This window comes from Sceloporus occidentalis, unplaced genomic scaffold, assembly GCF_023333645.1.
Source record: "Sceloporus occidentalis isolate IW3139 unplaced genomic scaffold, rSceOcc1.0.p SCAF_4, whole genome shotgun sequence".
NCBI lineage: Eukaryota > Metazoa > Chordata > Lepidosauria > Squamata > Phrynosomatidae > Sceloporus > Sceloporus occidentalis.
Window position 1 is genome coordinate 147035063 of NW_028316984.1, and position 14294 is coordinate 147049356.

The window sequence follows — 14294 nt, forward strand, 5'->3', positions numbered from 1 at the left end:
TTCTATTGATGTATATGCAAGTTCTGAAGACCTTTAACATAATTAAAAATGATCAACACAAAAGTTTAATTTACCAGTTTGTTGTTGTATGCCTTCCAGTTATTTCTGACAGCCCTAAGGCCTTTGGGGTTTTCTTGGCAAGATTGACTCAGAGTAGGTTGCCTTCATGTGAGACTGAGAGAATGCAACTTGCCCAAAGTTACTCAGTGGGTTTCTATGGCCTAATACATTTGAACCGTGATCTCCTGAATTGTAGTCTAACTCTCAAACCACTAGACCACATGGCTCTAATATAGCAGCTATTGCCCATAATTTCCCATGGCTCATTTAAGGTTTGCTTTATGGAAACATGCCTATCTATCTCTTCCCTCCCCATGTCAAACATTTTAAACAAATGTAACTGCTACCTAGCCAGACAGGCAGTAGTCATTTTTTCATGTTCATATTGGTTTTCATAACACAACAGAGTAGAAGACTGAAATAGTTTGTTCCTTTAACTCAATAATTCCGCCTGTCCTTTATTGTGTTCCTCCAAACATTTCCCCCTGAAGACACAGGTTTGCAGTTTGCATGTATTCCTCAACTCAGCCTTGAGTTTGGATTACAACTCCTAGAATCCCCCAGCTAGCCAAAGTTATTAAGTGGGGGTTTGAGAGTTCGTCTAAAAATAACTTTTCCAAGCTCTGTTTCAGTGTAATTCAGTGTAATGGCAACCTTCAATTTTACTTTCTCTACCTGTTATTGGAGCTTTGTTCCTGGGGAACCTGTTTCAAGGCTGAGTTGAGGAATACATGCAAACTGCAAACCTGTAATCCAAAATGTAACATAATCAAGCTCTGGTTAGAATGTAAGAAAATCTAGTTTTAGGTAAATCTAGTCCCCATAACAACAAAATAATGGAAACTGCAGTCTAAGGTATGTTGCTATGATCTGGTACTGTCAGCATTTTGGTAGTTCTGGCTTTTAGGAAATATATAAAGCTTTATTGATAGCATTTAACGTATTAAATTTACACGTATTGTACTTCCTCCCATCTAGCTATTACTAAAATCTATTTTAAACAATTGGACAAAGGTACACTTGCATTTTGACACCTATTCATGATTACCCCCACCAGTTTCTTTAGAACATGGGCAGGGAGCATCTGACCTTCCAGATATTTTTGCATTACAATTCCAAACATGCCTAACTATTGCTGAGACTGGCTGAGGTTGGTGGAAATTGGAGCATACCAACATCTTATCAACCTTAGTCCTGCTTCTGAAGCTAAATCTGATTACTCCACCAGCCTAAATGTTTTCCCCACTTGTTACTTTTAAGCTGCTAAATGGTCAATTTCAGGATACGTTTGCACAAATGCAATAAAACAAATACAGTTCATAAGAAAACTAAACATTGCAAGTCTGCAGCTCTATTAATGTGAAGGAATTATTTATAACAAAAAACTGTATTAAAAGCATGACGCAAGAGTCAAGTAAAGTGGCAAAAAGGCAAGTCTCCTAACAGACCATGAAGTGCAAGAGAAAGAGGCCCTTGATCCACTCTTGATTTGGAACAGATACAAAATAAGTTCCACTTGTAGTTTGAACAAACATTATCTTTAAGAAAACAAAAATAAGAGCACTGGAAGTAGTCAAAGTACATTGATAAAATGCATGTTTTGCATTAAAATAATGAAAGTCCTTGTTGCTGGAGCCTTTTCTATGATGAATCCAAGGAGTGGTTGTCCTGATTCAAGAGAGCCAAAAGATCTTCAATTTCTTTGTGAGAACGCTGCTGCTGCTCTAGGAAGTGGGCCTCTTCCTCCTCTATTTGCTTCCACTTCATTTGTGTGTTCTAAGCAGAAATAAAAGTCAGAGGAGTTGTTACTTGCCTTTAAGTTGACGCAGATTTATTCAGAGATCTGCTATTCCCTTCCTCTTAGGAAGAGAGAGTGTGATTTGCCCAAGGTCACCCAATGGCTTTCTATGCCTGAGCAGGGATTTGAACACCCCAGAGTCCTGCTTCGACACTCAAAGCACTACACCACACTGATTTGTTAAAAAAATGTGTTTGCAGTTGGGAGAGAGTGGTGAGATTAGCCTCTTGGGCTTTCCAAGATGGGCCATATCTCCTTCCCTACTATTATTGCTTGGTGGTTTCTAAGATTCAGTATGGGTTTTCCCCATCCTAGGTTGACATGCCTCTTCAAACAGAATTACTGGCAAGGAGAGCCTTAAGTCAAAGTATGCTGGTATCTTTGGTCTCACCCATGCCTGGAATCTTACCTACCTACCCAGAAGTGAATTTGGCCCTCTGGGTAAGAAAGATCTTGTAACAGCTATACAATCATTTTCAGAAGAGGACCACCTTATATCCCAAAGACATTAGTTCAGTCCCTCTGCTCCACCCTTGCCAAATGAAATCTGAGGATTATGTACATATATAGCTTTACATCCATAAAACAGGCAAAATAAAAGAAGAAACATGACCTTAAGACAAAGGTAGGTTGTGTAGTGCTATCATGCAGATATATGCTTGAAGACTGAGTAGGGGGTATAATACTTTGAAAATAGTTTTACTTGGCAGTAATGTCAAGAGAAAAAGAAGTTCAAGTTTTACCTGAAAGTTCTCTTTTTGCTCTTTAGCCATTTCGACAAACAGTTGAAGATCAGCATTAAGCTTCTCTGATAAGTCCTGAAAGAATAAAACATGAGCACAATTTTCAAAATGTAAATGAGTTATTTAATACTCTCTTACATTACAAAATAAATTTATGTAGGAACAAACAAGTGAGATTTTGGGGATCAAGGAGGAAAAGCCTTATCATTAGGCAGAATGAGGTAGCTGCATCAGACAGTAGATACTGTGGGCAGAAAGGACCAGCAAGGTGATGGCAGACAGAATAGTGCGTCCCATACAGCTTGCCTTGCACCTGCTGAGCTCAACTGCAGCCTTCTAGAGTAGTGGAGGATGTCATTCAGTTACCACTGCTGAAATAACATGCAACTGCTAGTTCAAGTTGCCTGTTAAATATGGAATGGGAAGCACCATCAGGTAGCAAAATGTCTTGGAATAGTCCTAGGATCAGTTTTTTCCCCTAGGCAAGAGAAATCCAATTCATCTTCACCATTATCTCAGTTTGTGTCTTCTTGTTCTCCTCTTCGTCTTCCAAGATCTTTTCTCCTGTAATTGATGTTCAAATGCTTCATTAGAATCCAAAGACAAAATCATTGTCCACTTTTGGTCCCATGTCAGGAGAAACACAGTATAATGAATAAGCGATCAGTTTCCTATGAATTTACTAGAAGCATGACACCAGCCCCATACTTTTAAAAGCCCCAAAAATCTGTTTAAGGATTTATTTGTTATATATGGACATCCTCCCTGTCCTCAAATACTTTCAAGGCCATCTACATGGATCCCTCTTTCCTCGCCAGTAAGTCACAATGAGAGGGAGAGGGTCAGTGAGGATTAGAACATGGATCTGGCCAGTTCAGCACTCTTAACCACAACCCTGAATTGGTAATTATATAGTACTGAATAGATGAGAGGGGAATCACATGGGGAAGACCTACAGCTCAGTAGCACATACTTTGCACATAGAAGCCTCAGCCTGTGACACCTCCAACTAAAAGAACAGAAGTTGGGATGTGTTTTGTCCTTGGTTTCAAGGAGTTGGTGCCCATATGCAGATAACCTTGGACTAGTAAAGGGTCAACTCAGTGTTAAGGTAGTTTCATATCAGGGATGGAGAACTTGATCCTCCAGAAGCTGTTGGTCTCAACCTGCTATGATTCCCCGCTGTGCTGACTAGATGTATCCCAACATCTGGAAGGCTAAAGACTCCCCCACCACACTTTTTTATACATTTACTTTTAATCTGTATTGAAATCTAACTCATACCTTTCATATGCTTATACCAAGGTACATGGAATGTGTGGACCTACACTCTACTCCCAATACGCCCTGGCTCTGCCCACAAATTCACCACATAGTAGAGTAGGATACCTGAAAATGCAGCATCAACAATTGTACAGGGCTAAAGGTGTGTAGATGCTCCATGTGATCAGGAGCTATGCTCATACAGCTGTACCAGTATTGAGTAGCATATACCTGCTTCTACCCATTCACCTTCCATGCACTCACTTTAAGTCAAGTAAAAAAGGCTCAATGTGACTTAGACGTTTGGGGAAAACAATGTGGAGAAAAACATCAGTGAGGTGGGGGGGGGGAGAAGTTCCATATGCTGGAAAATGCAGAGAACTTTCTATATTTCATGTTTACCTGGATCACAATTCCTTGTTTCCAAGACCAACATGCAGCTTTCCTGAAATCTCTTCAACTTCTGATTTTCTTTTTCCAGACTATCATTATGTTCCTTCATCTCTTTTATCTCTTTCTTCAAACAGAGAGAGCAAACAGTAGGATGTATCTTTTTCTATTAAGTGTTCAATTGTTTCTAAAAGTACAGTGAGCCCTTGTTATCTGCTGGGGTTTGGTTCCAGAAGCACCAGTGGATAACAAAATCCATGGATGTTCGAGTCCCATTAAATATAATTGAAAAGGAAAAGGGTTTCTCTAATATAAAATGGAAAATCAACGATTGCTATTTGGAATTTATACTTTTTTAAATACTTTCAAGCTGTGGCTGCTTGAATCCGTGGATAAAAAAAATCCATGGATAAGGAGGGCTGACTGTATTAGGCTGTCTTGCCTAGTGGAAAGGGAGTAAAGAACTATACAATAAAGGAAAGCAAATTCCCAATTTTGATGTGCAGGGAAAGTATATGAGATTATTCTTTTTTTAACCGGTCAGTTACATGAGAAATTTCTTTCTAAGCACTAAATTTTTTGGTTTGACATTTCAAACCTGTTAAAGCTGGTAACACACATAGCTAACACGTAGATGGAGCTTTGAAAAGGAGCTAGAATACATAGAATGTGCCATTATACATTATCTTTTTAGAACTCTTTACATCACCGGTTCTCAACCTGTGGGTTGCCTAAGACCATCAGAAAACAAATATTTCCAATGGTCTTAGGAACTGAGACACCACAATTTTACGGTTGGGGGTGTGTATATGTCACTACAACATGAGGAACTGTATTAAAGGGTCACAGCATTAGGAAGATTGAGAACCACTGCTTTACAGCCTAATGAGCAGAGCTTGGAAAAGTTATGCTTTCTGACTAAAACTCCTAGAATCCCCTCAACTTTGAAATTTAGTCTTTTATACTAGAACTCCAAGAATTCTCATGGTGTCAGGTGATTTTAGATAAACTGGAATAGATAAAGGAACAAGATGCTGCTTGATTCACAGGACCAAAGCATATACAACATCAAGCATGCAACTGGCATTTTGCATGCTTGCTTTTTGGTTTACCAGACAGCAGCTGCAAGAGATCCAGATTAGTGATGTGAGAGGCGAGATTATCCTTTTGCCCTTCACATGACAGATCTGACCCACCATCATTCTACTGGATTTGCAGCAACGTAAAACTTCAAATAGCAGCCACACTTGGAAAAAAGGGAGCAATGCACACTGGGGACACAGCCGAGGTGAAGGGCTAATGTCACTCCACAAAGTTGTCCCAATTTACAGCATCATCTCCTGTAACTGCTATTGGTGAACTAAAAAGGGCCAGTCGTGTGCTTAATGTTAGCCATGGCATGTCCTTGAGCAAAGAGGCTGCTTGTACTGGCACCAGCTCATTTGACAGTAAGATCTCAATATCACGATATAATTTTCATTAGGATTATAGCAGGGTGTGCTTCAGATAGGAGCCACTGTTGTATAGTGGTTTGAGATTTGTTGGCAGTCCTCCATCCAGCCAGCATGGTGTCATGGTTTCAAGCATTAGACTATGAATCTGGAGACCAGGTTTCAAATCCCAGCATGTCCATGTAAACCCACTGGGCAAGTCCCTGGGCAAGTCACACTCTCTCAGCCTCAAGGATTGCCATGAAAATGACTTGAAGGCACACAACAACAATGCTTCAGATGCTGTTGGACTGCATCTCCCATCATCCCTTACGATTAACTGTGTTGACAATGGTTGATGGGCATGTTGGAACAGACTAAATGGAATACAAAGCATGTACAATAAAAATGTTGTATAGATATTTTGCATATACCGTAGTTTTATGCAGTTAGGGGCAGATTATAGAATGCAGTATGTACCTGTCCCAATTTTTCCAGTTCCTATTCCACTTTGCACCCAGACACCTCTGCTATCATTGCCTGTTGTATAAAATACTTTCCAAATATTGAAGTAACCCTACCCTAATATTGTCCTATGGCTCCTCTGATCCCTTCTCTGCCCCATTAATCTAACTGCATGCAAACACTATATGAATGGACCATGTAGCATATAGGATTATAGAATTTTCCATCCTGTACAACAGCAACAGTGAAGGTACAAGACTGTCAAAATGACATTTGTCTCTGTGGAGTGAAAAGTTTTGCTCTGGCAAACAGATATGACCATAGTTCTCTTTTGAAATAACTGCCTGAAGATATGGTATAAGACCTTCATGAAAGAAGTTCTAATATTTACTTGAACAATTGATAGCTCTTTTATAACACCTTCCAGGGCAAAATCCTCCCAAGGAGACATACAAAAGAGAATTAGCTACATACACATAGCAGGCAAAGTTTATCTTCATGCACATTGCTCCTGAATGATTTAAGACTACAATCCACTTGTAGTGTTTCCAGTCCAATAATCTTTTCACTCATTTGTTTTTGATCCAACCAGTCATGTCTACCTACCAAGGTTGTCCTGAGCCTTTGTTTTCCTACACCATAGATTCACCTGCCCTCTTGGATGGACCAGTGTGACACACTGGGAACCCCTGCACAAATGCGTCTCACACAGATGAGATGTGGATATGACAGTGTACTCTTGATCCATCTATTGCAGGTGTAAGCAGCTATCAGAGGCCAAGGGACTGCACAAGAGACCTTGGAGGGGCACACCTCCTGCTGTGCCCCCTCATAAAAGTGTCCCCCCCAAATGCCCTCTACCCAGGGGTGTCCGGTATTTTTGCCACATTTTCTGCTCCCCAAGTAATTTTAGGCCCAGGAAAGGCTTCTTTTAAAAAACAAATGAAAAGACTACACTACTGGAAGGTTGCATCTACACTGTGGAAATAATCTGGTTTGATACCACCTTAACTGTCATGGCTCAATGCTATAGAATTCTGGGAACTGTAATTTGTTGTTGCACCAGGGGTCCCAGAATTCCATAGTATTGAGCCAAAACAGTTACTGTGGTATTAAATAATTAATGAATTAATCCTGGGGTGTAGATGGAGCTGAAGTGATTTAAAAGTCAGTTTTCTTCATTTTCTGATAAGGGAAGCATTTGGGGGGTAAATTTATTTCAAAAAAACCAAAACTGACTATAGGGGGGCTCTGGGGGTGGCAGAACAGCCCTGCATGGCTACACTTTCCCACTGCTACACATTGCTGCTTGTACACTCAGCACTTCTGTTTAATCAGAGCAGCATCTGGAGAATAAAGACAGGCTTCCCTTTTCAAGGCATCCATCAAAGTTGCAGATCTCTGAAAGCACAGTATGCCACACACAGCAGATATAAAAAGACCCATGTTTTCCTCCCTACCTGGATTCCTGCCAACTTTATGCTCAGTTCACATTTAACAGACTCCAGCAGCTTGTTCTTGTTCCTGAGCTCTGCCTCCCTTCTGTATCTGTTTGTGGGGCTATAAGATTAAACGTATCAGTGAATTATCCTAGATAGCTCTTTTGTCTACCTTTAGCACTGAAACTAAGAACACTCACTGCACCACAGATTGAGAGATGAATGCAAAGACATTGTAGCTTAAGGTGTTCCCCATTCATGGCCCTGATCAAGAAACACAACTATCAAAAATGTATTATTATTATTATTTTACACATCTTTCACAACGTGCTGGATATTGCTATTTCTTGTGCTGGTGTGCACATGTGTTTTCATGATGTATGTTTTAACCTGATTTTATTTTTTTCTGGTTGCTTAATTGTTTTAACTTTTGTATTTTCTGGATTTTTAACAAATGGTTTTTAATCATTATAGGCCACATTAAGTCTCAAACTGGGGAAAAGGCAGGATAGAAATAAATAAATAAATCAGCAAATGAAATTAAACTATTCACAATATTAAAATGATTAAAACCTATGTTTAAAAACGTATAATACAATTAAAGATAAAAGGCAATTAAAACAGTTCAGTTTAAAACAATGCAGCACTTCCAGCCCATTCTTTAAACACTTTGTTTTAAAACTTGTTGGAATAAAAAGGTCTTTGCCTGCTGACTGAAAGACAGCAAAGAGGGCCAATGGCAGCAAACTATCAACTCTCCACGCTATTTTCCTTTAAGAAAGTACCCAAGGAACATGAACCTTGCTTTCAAGTCAACCTCCTAAAGAGCAAATGAGCTTAGGGCACATGTTTAAAGGAAAAATGGGAGGATTTACCATACCATAGCAAATTTGGAAACCTGGAACCATGAGGTGCAGCCCTTGGTAGGCTGGAAGGCTGACAATGCATCCTACCATCACTATAAATTACCTATTTACCTACTTGTAACTCTCAGAGTTACAGTGTTCAATACACTCACAGCAGGAACGTAATCTGAATTAACTCTAGAGAACCAATCTCACATAACCAAAAGTTTAGACAGTACAGCAGTTTAATGTTTGTTTAACATTCAGAAATCATTGCTTAAGTACAGAGAACTATGTTTGCATAATAACTGACTTTTGCAAGACAAGACTGTAATTTCATTACTTGGTTTAAATGAAATTCATATAAAGAATCTTGCTGTAAAGGGCAGTTGATGAGGGAAAGCATAAAAAGAAGAAAGTAAGAAATGTTGCTCAGAGGCACTCACCTGCGCGCAGCTGCTGTCATGGCTTTCTTAGGAGGCTGAGGCACTATGTTCTTACCTAGCTTTGGGGGCCTGAACATTAGTAGAATAGAGAGGTATTTGTACATGTATACACGATAACAACTAAAACCCAAACTGCAATCCATGTATGAACAATAACTTCATTCCACAAGTATATTTATTATTCTGAACAAATTTCTCAGAGAGCAGTATCAAAGCTAATTTGTTGCACCAAAAACACAACAGAGTCTAATGGTGATGATCATCATTTGTGTGTTAATGTGATATCTATGCTAGGATCACTGCCCAAAACCACGATAATGACAATTGTTAAGATCATCCCTATGATGATACCTTTTGCATTTCTGTGCTATCACTTCCACCCCTCCCCACTTTAGATTATGTGCATATGTGTGTCTGTGTGTTTGTATGTATAAATATATATAGCTATTCTCATTGGCACAAACATTTATGCCAAATAAAACGTAAATCTTTAAGGTGCCACAACATTGTTATACTTTTTAAATCCAATTACTAAAGACCATCTGAACAGAACTTTGAAAAACTACTTTTAGAGATGAAAGTAATGCTTCCATGCTCTTTGGATAGAATATTTAATCAAACACAATGGAAAGCAAATTCACTGTTCACACTTAATGTTAAAAAGGTGGATAGTAAAACTTATTAAAATTATTTACTATTAAAAGAAATGGTCAATGCAGTTTACAATTCTGACCCTATTTTGTTGTTCTTATGTGGCTTCAAGTCCACTCTGACTTACAGTGATTTAAGATTAATAAAATGCAAGTTAAATATGAAAAATAAGAGAACATCAAAAATAAAAGCGAGAGGGTACTAGATTAAAAAACCAACAACAACCCTGTAAACATTTTAAGGATGGAAGACTAAAGTCAACTGGTAAACAGGCCAAATATTTTTATTATTAATGGGAGGACCCCAGAGAGGGAGACAAGTTGGCAAGAAGCTCTGAAGTCCACATTGGCATGGAGAAAGCTCTCATCCAGATCACAAACAAGTGCTGCTCCCCTATCTGTAAATGCAGAGCAGAAATGAACAAATATGGCCCTCCAGATGTTTTTGGAATGCAACTACCATAATCCCTCCCCATATCTGAAGGACCTAACCAGTGGGCCACCACAGAGGCTTTTCAATGCTAGAAGTGTACTTTTACTTTACCTTTGGTTTGGGTCTCTGGAGGCAAGAGATACAGGAATGTTTACAGCAAAATTAAAATCAGCATCTTTCAGTGGGTTTAGGTCCACCACTTTGTTGAGACCTTGGTTTTTTGAATGAACCAACATTGGTGGGTCTGCAAATAAGTAATATGTTTAGTTAGTGCTAAAAAAAGAGGTTAAAGAAGAACTAAAACCAACAACTACAGTAACAGAATAGAATAAAAATAAAATCCATCAAAAGCCATTTGTTAAAAGGATAGCTGTCAGCATCAACATTTACAAAAGTTATCAGTCAAATATCTGAGTAAATAGCCAAGTCTTCCATTGACAGTAGAAATACTGTCTCAATACTAATTGAATTAATTAGTAAAAATACTAATCTTAATGGTAAAAGTGTTCCATGACTTCTATAATTTCACATTCTAGGGCACAGGTGAGGAGTGTATTCTTCCCTCTGCCCTGGCTGTTTTGGAAAGGAGTGACTAGATATGTGAAAGCCCTGGGAGGGAATCCAAAAACCCCAGGTTTTTCCCCAAAGCCCCTTTTCCTGTGGAATTTTTTTATGAAATAAAAAAAAAATGGATTTTACAATATATATTTTTCAAATGTCAAATAAAAGAAGATGCTCATATATTTACTACCCCAAAATTATTTCTAAAAATTTATACCAGGAAAACGTCTTTGAAGTAGAATGGACACCAGATCATAGCAATTCCTGGACTCAGTATCCTTTCCTTCACTTTTTTTTAAATTGGGAATGAGTACTGTATGTCTACTCGATACCATGTAAGGCTAGATGAGACAAAATTATTTTCTCTGTTTTGCTAACGTCGATGCTGGATTTTTTGTTTTGTTTTGTGTTTGCTTCTAATAAAGTGGCAAAACCAAAGATGTTGTTTAAGTTCAGGATCTTTCAGTTCCATTTGTAAAATGAATAATTTTAAATATTGAATCCAGTTTGTGAATATTTCTGATTGAACTGTACAGTACTTTTGATATACCATACTTGTTAATTCTGTGCTACAGTGTATTGTATCATATTATGTATAACATCACATTCCTAAAGTTATAACTGTTCCACAAAATTCATTTTCTAAAATAAAAACAGGGTGTTTGTTTTTTGCATAGCTTCAAAATTTCCGGAAATTTTACATCTCTAGGGCCGATATGATTTGCAGTCTAATGACATTCAGAGTACCAGAAGTTCCCCATCATTCTTCCCAAGTATCCCTTGAGGAATTACAGCAGCCTAAAAGGCTAAGTTTGCAGTCCTATATCCACTTGCCTGACTGGGAGTAAGTTCCAATAAACTAGGGCCTGTTACAGACAGGCCAAAATAAAGCTGCTTTGAGTCACTTTGGAGGTATGGTATTTCAATGATGCATGCATCCTAAGAGTCCAAAAGCTGCATCAAAGCCACGCTCCAGTCCTAAGGACTGGAGTGCAGCTTTGGTGTGGCTTTTGGACTCTTAGGACTCATGCATCATTGAAATACCATACCTCCAAAGTGACGCAAAGCAGCTTTATTTTGGCCTGTCTGTAACAGGACTAGATTTACTTTAGGGATTGATATGTATGGCATCATTATTCAGGCTGCTGTGTGTGTGTAAGTCCTTTTTCCTCTGTCTTGTTTCACTTGTGGAAAGCTATAAACAAGGGCTAAAAACCCTCCTCCCATTGTTTCTTCCCTTCTTCAAAAACCCAAACAAGTGAACTAAGACTCTGCCACAGCCTACAGCTAATATTAGAGGCCTCCGAAAACAACTGGATATTTGCTTCAATCAGGGTGAGGCTTGTGGAAAACATCCATTGCCAAGATTTCTCCCACCATCTCTTTTCGAGCCCAGTCCTTCACCCAAGCAAGTGAAGGAGACTCTAGCTCTCCTCCAAGTCCTCTGCATTTATATTGAGGGCTTGGGAAAGATGTAGATCTCTGTCCCTTGGTCTGCAGCAATGGAGGAACAGCAAGAGAAACTCCCGTATGATTATTCTTTTTCTTAAAATGACATAAATGAGAGAAACCCTTGAAACTCCCTTTGGAAGTAGTTTGTTCAAACAGTCTGGAGTACAGAGAGAGAAAAAACACTACAGCTGCACTTGTGCTGCAGAAATAATGCAGTATGACCCCACTTTAACTGCCATGGCTCAATGCTATGGAGTCCTGAGATTCGTAGTTTGTTGTAGCACCAGAGCTCTATGACAGAGAAGGTTTAGTATCTCACAAAACTACAGATCTCAGAATTCCAGAACACTGAGCCATGGTAGTTAAAGCGGTGTCAGACTGCATTATTTCTGCAGTGGAAATGCAGCCCCCAACAGAGGTCTGTGACATATTTGGCATGTGGTTGCATGCCAAAATTATTGCATAAGCTTCCATGAGAACATCCCACTTCATCTGATGCACAAAGAAATAACCTTCAGTTGGCAGATTTCCACACAGATGTGGTAAACAGTGTGATCAGAGGGTAAGAAAATACAGAATGTATGACCAATGGTTGTTACTACAAAAGTGTCCAGTCACAAAAAGCCAGTTGTTGTGTGCTAGCACTGCAAAGATGTCTGAAGTTCATTAAAACATGTACTGTGAACTTAAACTTAAAAGGGTAAGAAACCTTTGAGAATGCCAACTGTCTTCCTTTGCTGAAAATTGTAGAGAGGGATCCTAGACTTCTCACTTTCCATGATATTCAGAACCTAGAAGATAGGAAGGAAATACTGCCAGTGACTACCTGCCACAGAGGTATAGGGAGGGGAAGGAGGGCATGTCCAAGCACAAGGAAGGAAACAAGCCAGAAGAACAACAACAAACTCCAACTCCCAGAATTCCACAGCCTTGAGCCGGAAAAAGAATTAAAGCGGTGCCAAACTGGGTTATCTTTCCAGTGTGGATGCAGCCACAGGTAGAGCCCCCCAAATTGGCCAAAGAAAGTACTGAGGCCATTAGTTTTCCTGACTTTCAAACCTTCAGCAATTCACAGAGAGCTCCTCCTCCTCCTCAGCAGAGGCTTCCCTCTTCCTCTTCTTCCCTGGCTGCCTGGCGCCGCAGTTTGAAACTGGCAAGCCTGGCCCAGAGCAGGTCGGGAAAAGACGCGAACGCGCATGCGCTAAATAATAGTCCCGCCTCGCTGTGGCTTCAAACGCCCTGCTTCCGCCAGGAAAACTGGTCTCGCGCCTGGAATGCCAGGAGGAGGGGGAGGCTTGCTTGTTGGCCTCGCGCACAGTAGAACGTCGAAGGCGCTTCAGCTGCCCTGGCTCAGTGCGAGGGAACCTTGGGAATTGTAGTTTGTTGTGGCCTCAGAGCCCTCGCTCTTTCTCTCTGTGACAGAGAAGGCTCAATGTCTCACAAAACTACAGTTCCCAGGATTCCCTACCATTGAGCCAGGGCAGTTAAAGGGGTCTCAGAGTGGATTATTTCTTCAGCCTCGGAGAGTGTGGCCCAAAACAGACTGCAGAAATAATCCAGTTTGAGACCCCTTTAACTGCCCTGGCTCAATGCTAGGGAATCCTGGGAACTGTAGTTTTGTGAGACATTGAGCCTTCGCTGTCAGAGAGAGAGATCCCTGGTGCCACCATAAACTACAGCTCCCAGGATTCCCTAGCTCTGAGCCTGGGCAGTCAAAGCGGTCTCCCACAGGATGATTTCTGCAGCCTCTGAGTGTGTGTCTACACCGTGGAAACGAATGCGGGGTGACTCCACTTTCAGTGCTGCGGCCGCATCCTGTGGAACTCAGGGATTTGTGCTTTTTGCGAGATGAAAGTGCAAAGGCAGGGTTAATGCTGAATGGAAAGCAAACAAAAAAACAGTGGCCCCAGAGGAGAAATATAGGCCTTTATCGCACCGCCTCCGGTGCCCGACTTACCTCTTCCGAATTTGAGCCAAATTCGGGAGTTAGGCTGATTTTATCACACGGACATTGCCCTCAAAACAGCTTCCCGTTGCCTCCAGGGTTGAATTTGGGCCCCATAAGTCGCTTCAGCGGCCATTTTTTCCAAACTGGAAGCTTCCAATTTGCCTGGGAGCCGTTTTTTTGAGGGAAAACTCAGTGTGATAAAATCAGCCTAAGTTAAATGAGTTTTAATGTTGTTCATTATTGATTTGTTGTCGTTCCCCACCTTGTGGAGGGGCGGATAATAAATAAATAAATATTATTTCACACAATGCAGTTATGTACCAGGTTGAGTCTCCCTCATATACAATGGAATCCAGGTCTAAACACAATCC

At 40.1% G+C, this 14294-nt stretch overlaps 1 protein-coding gene across 4 annotated transcripts; it reads right to left on the reverse strand.

Annotated features, from left to right (window-relative positions):
* Nucleotides 1-1018: 1018 nt before the first annotated feature.
* KNSTRN (kinetochore localized astrin (SPAG5) binding protein) lies at nucleotides 1019-14068 on the reverse strand. Of its 4 annotated transcripts, none has more exons than XM_089523531.1 (9): nucleotides 13933-14068; nucleotides 12685-12766; nucleotides 10074-10206; nucleotides 8880-8948; nucleotides 7610-7709; nucleotides 4267-4381; nucleotides 3110-3165; nucleotides 2602-2676; nucleotides 1019-1836 (listed from the first exon to the last, which is right to left on the reverse strand). In XM_089523531.1, the coding sequence occupies exons 2-9, from the start codon at nucleotides 12752-12754 to the stop codon at nucleotides 1702-1704; spliced, it is 753 nt and encodes a 250-aa protein (XP_089379657.1). In that variant the 5' UTR covers nucleotides 12755-12766; nucleotides 13933-14068; the 3' UTR covers nucleotides 1019-1701. The 4 variants fall into 4 exon arrangements, with proteins under 4 accessions (XP_089379657.1, XP_089379658.1, XP_089379656.1 ...); XM_089523532.1 differs by lacking the exon at nucleotides 13933-14068 and adding an exon at nucleotides 13035-13094 and having other exon boundaries at nucleotides 12697-12766; XM_089523530.1 differs by lacking the exon at nucleotides 13933-14068 and adding an exon at nucleotides 13035-13094.
* Nucleotides 14069-14294: the final 226 nt, after the last annotated feature.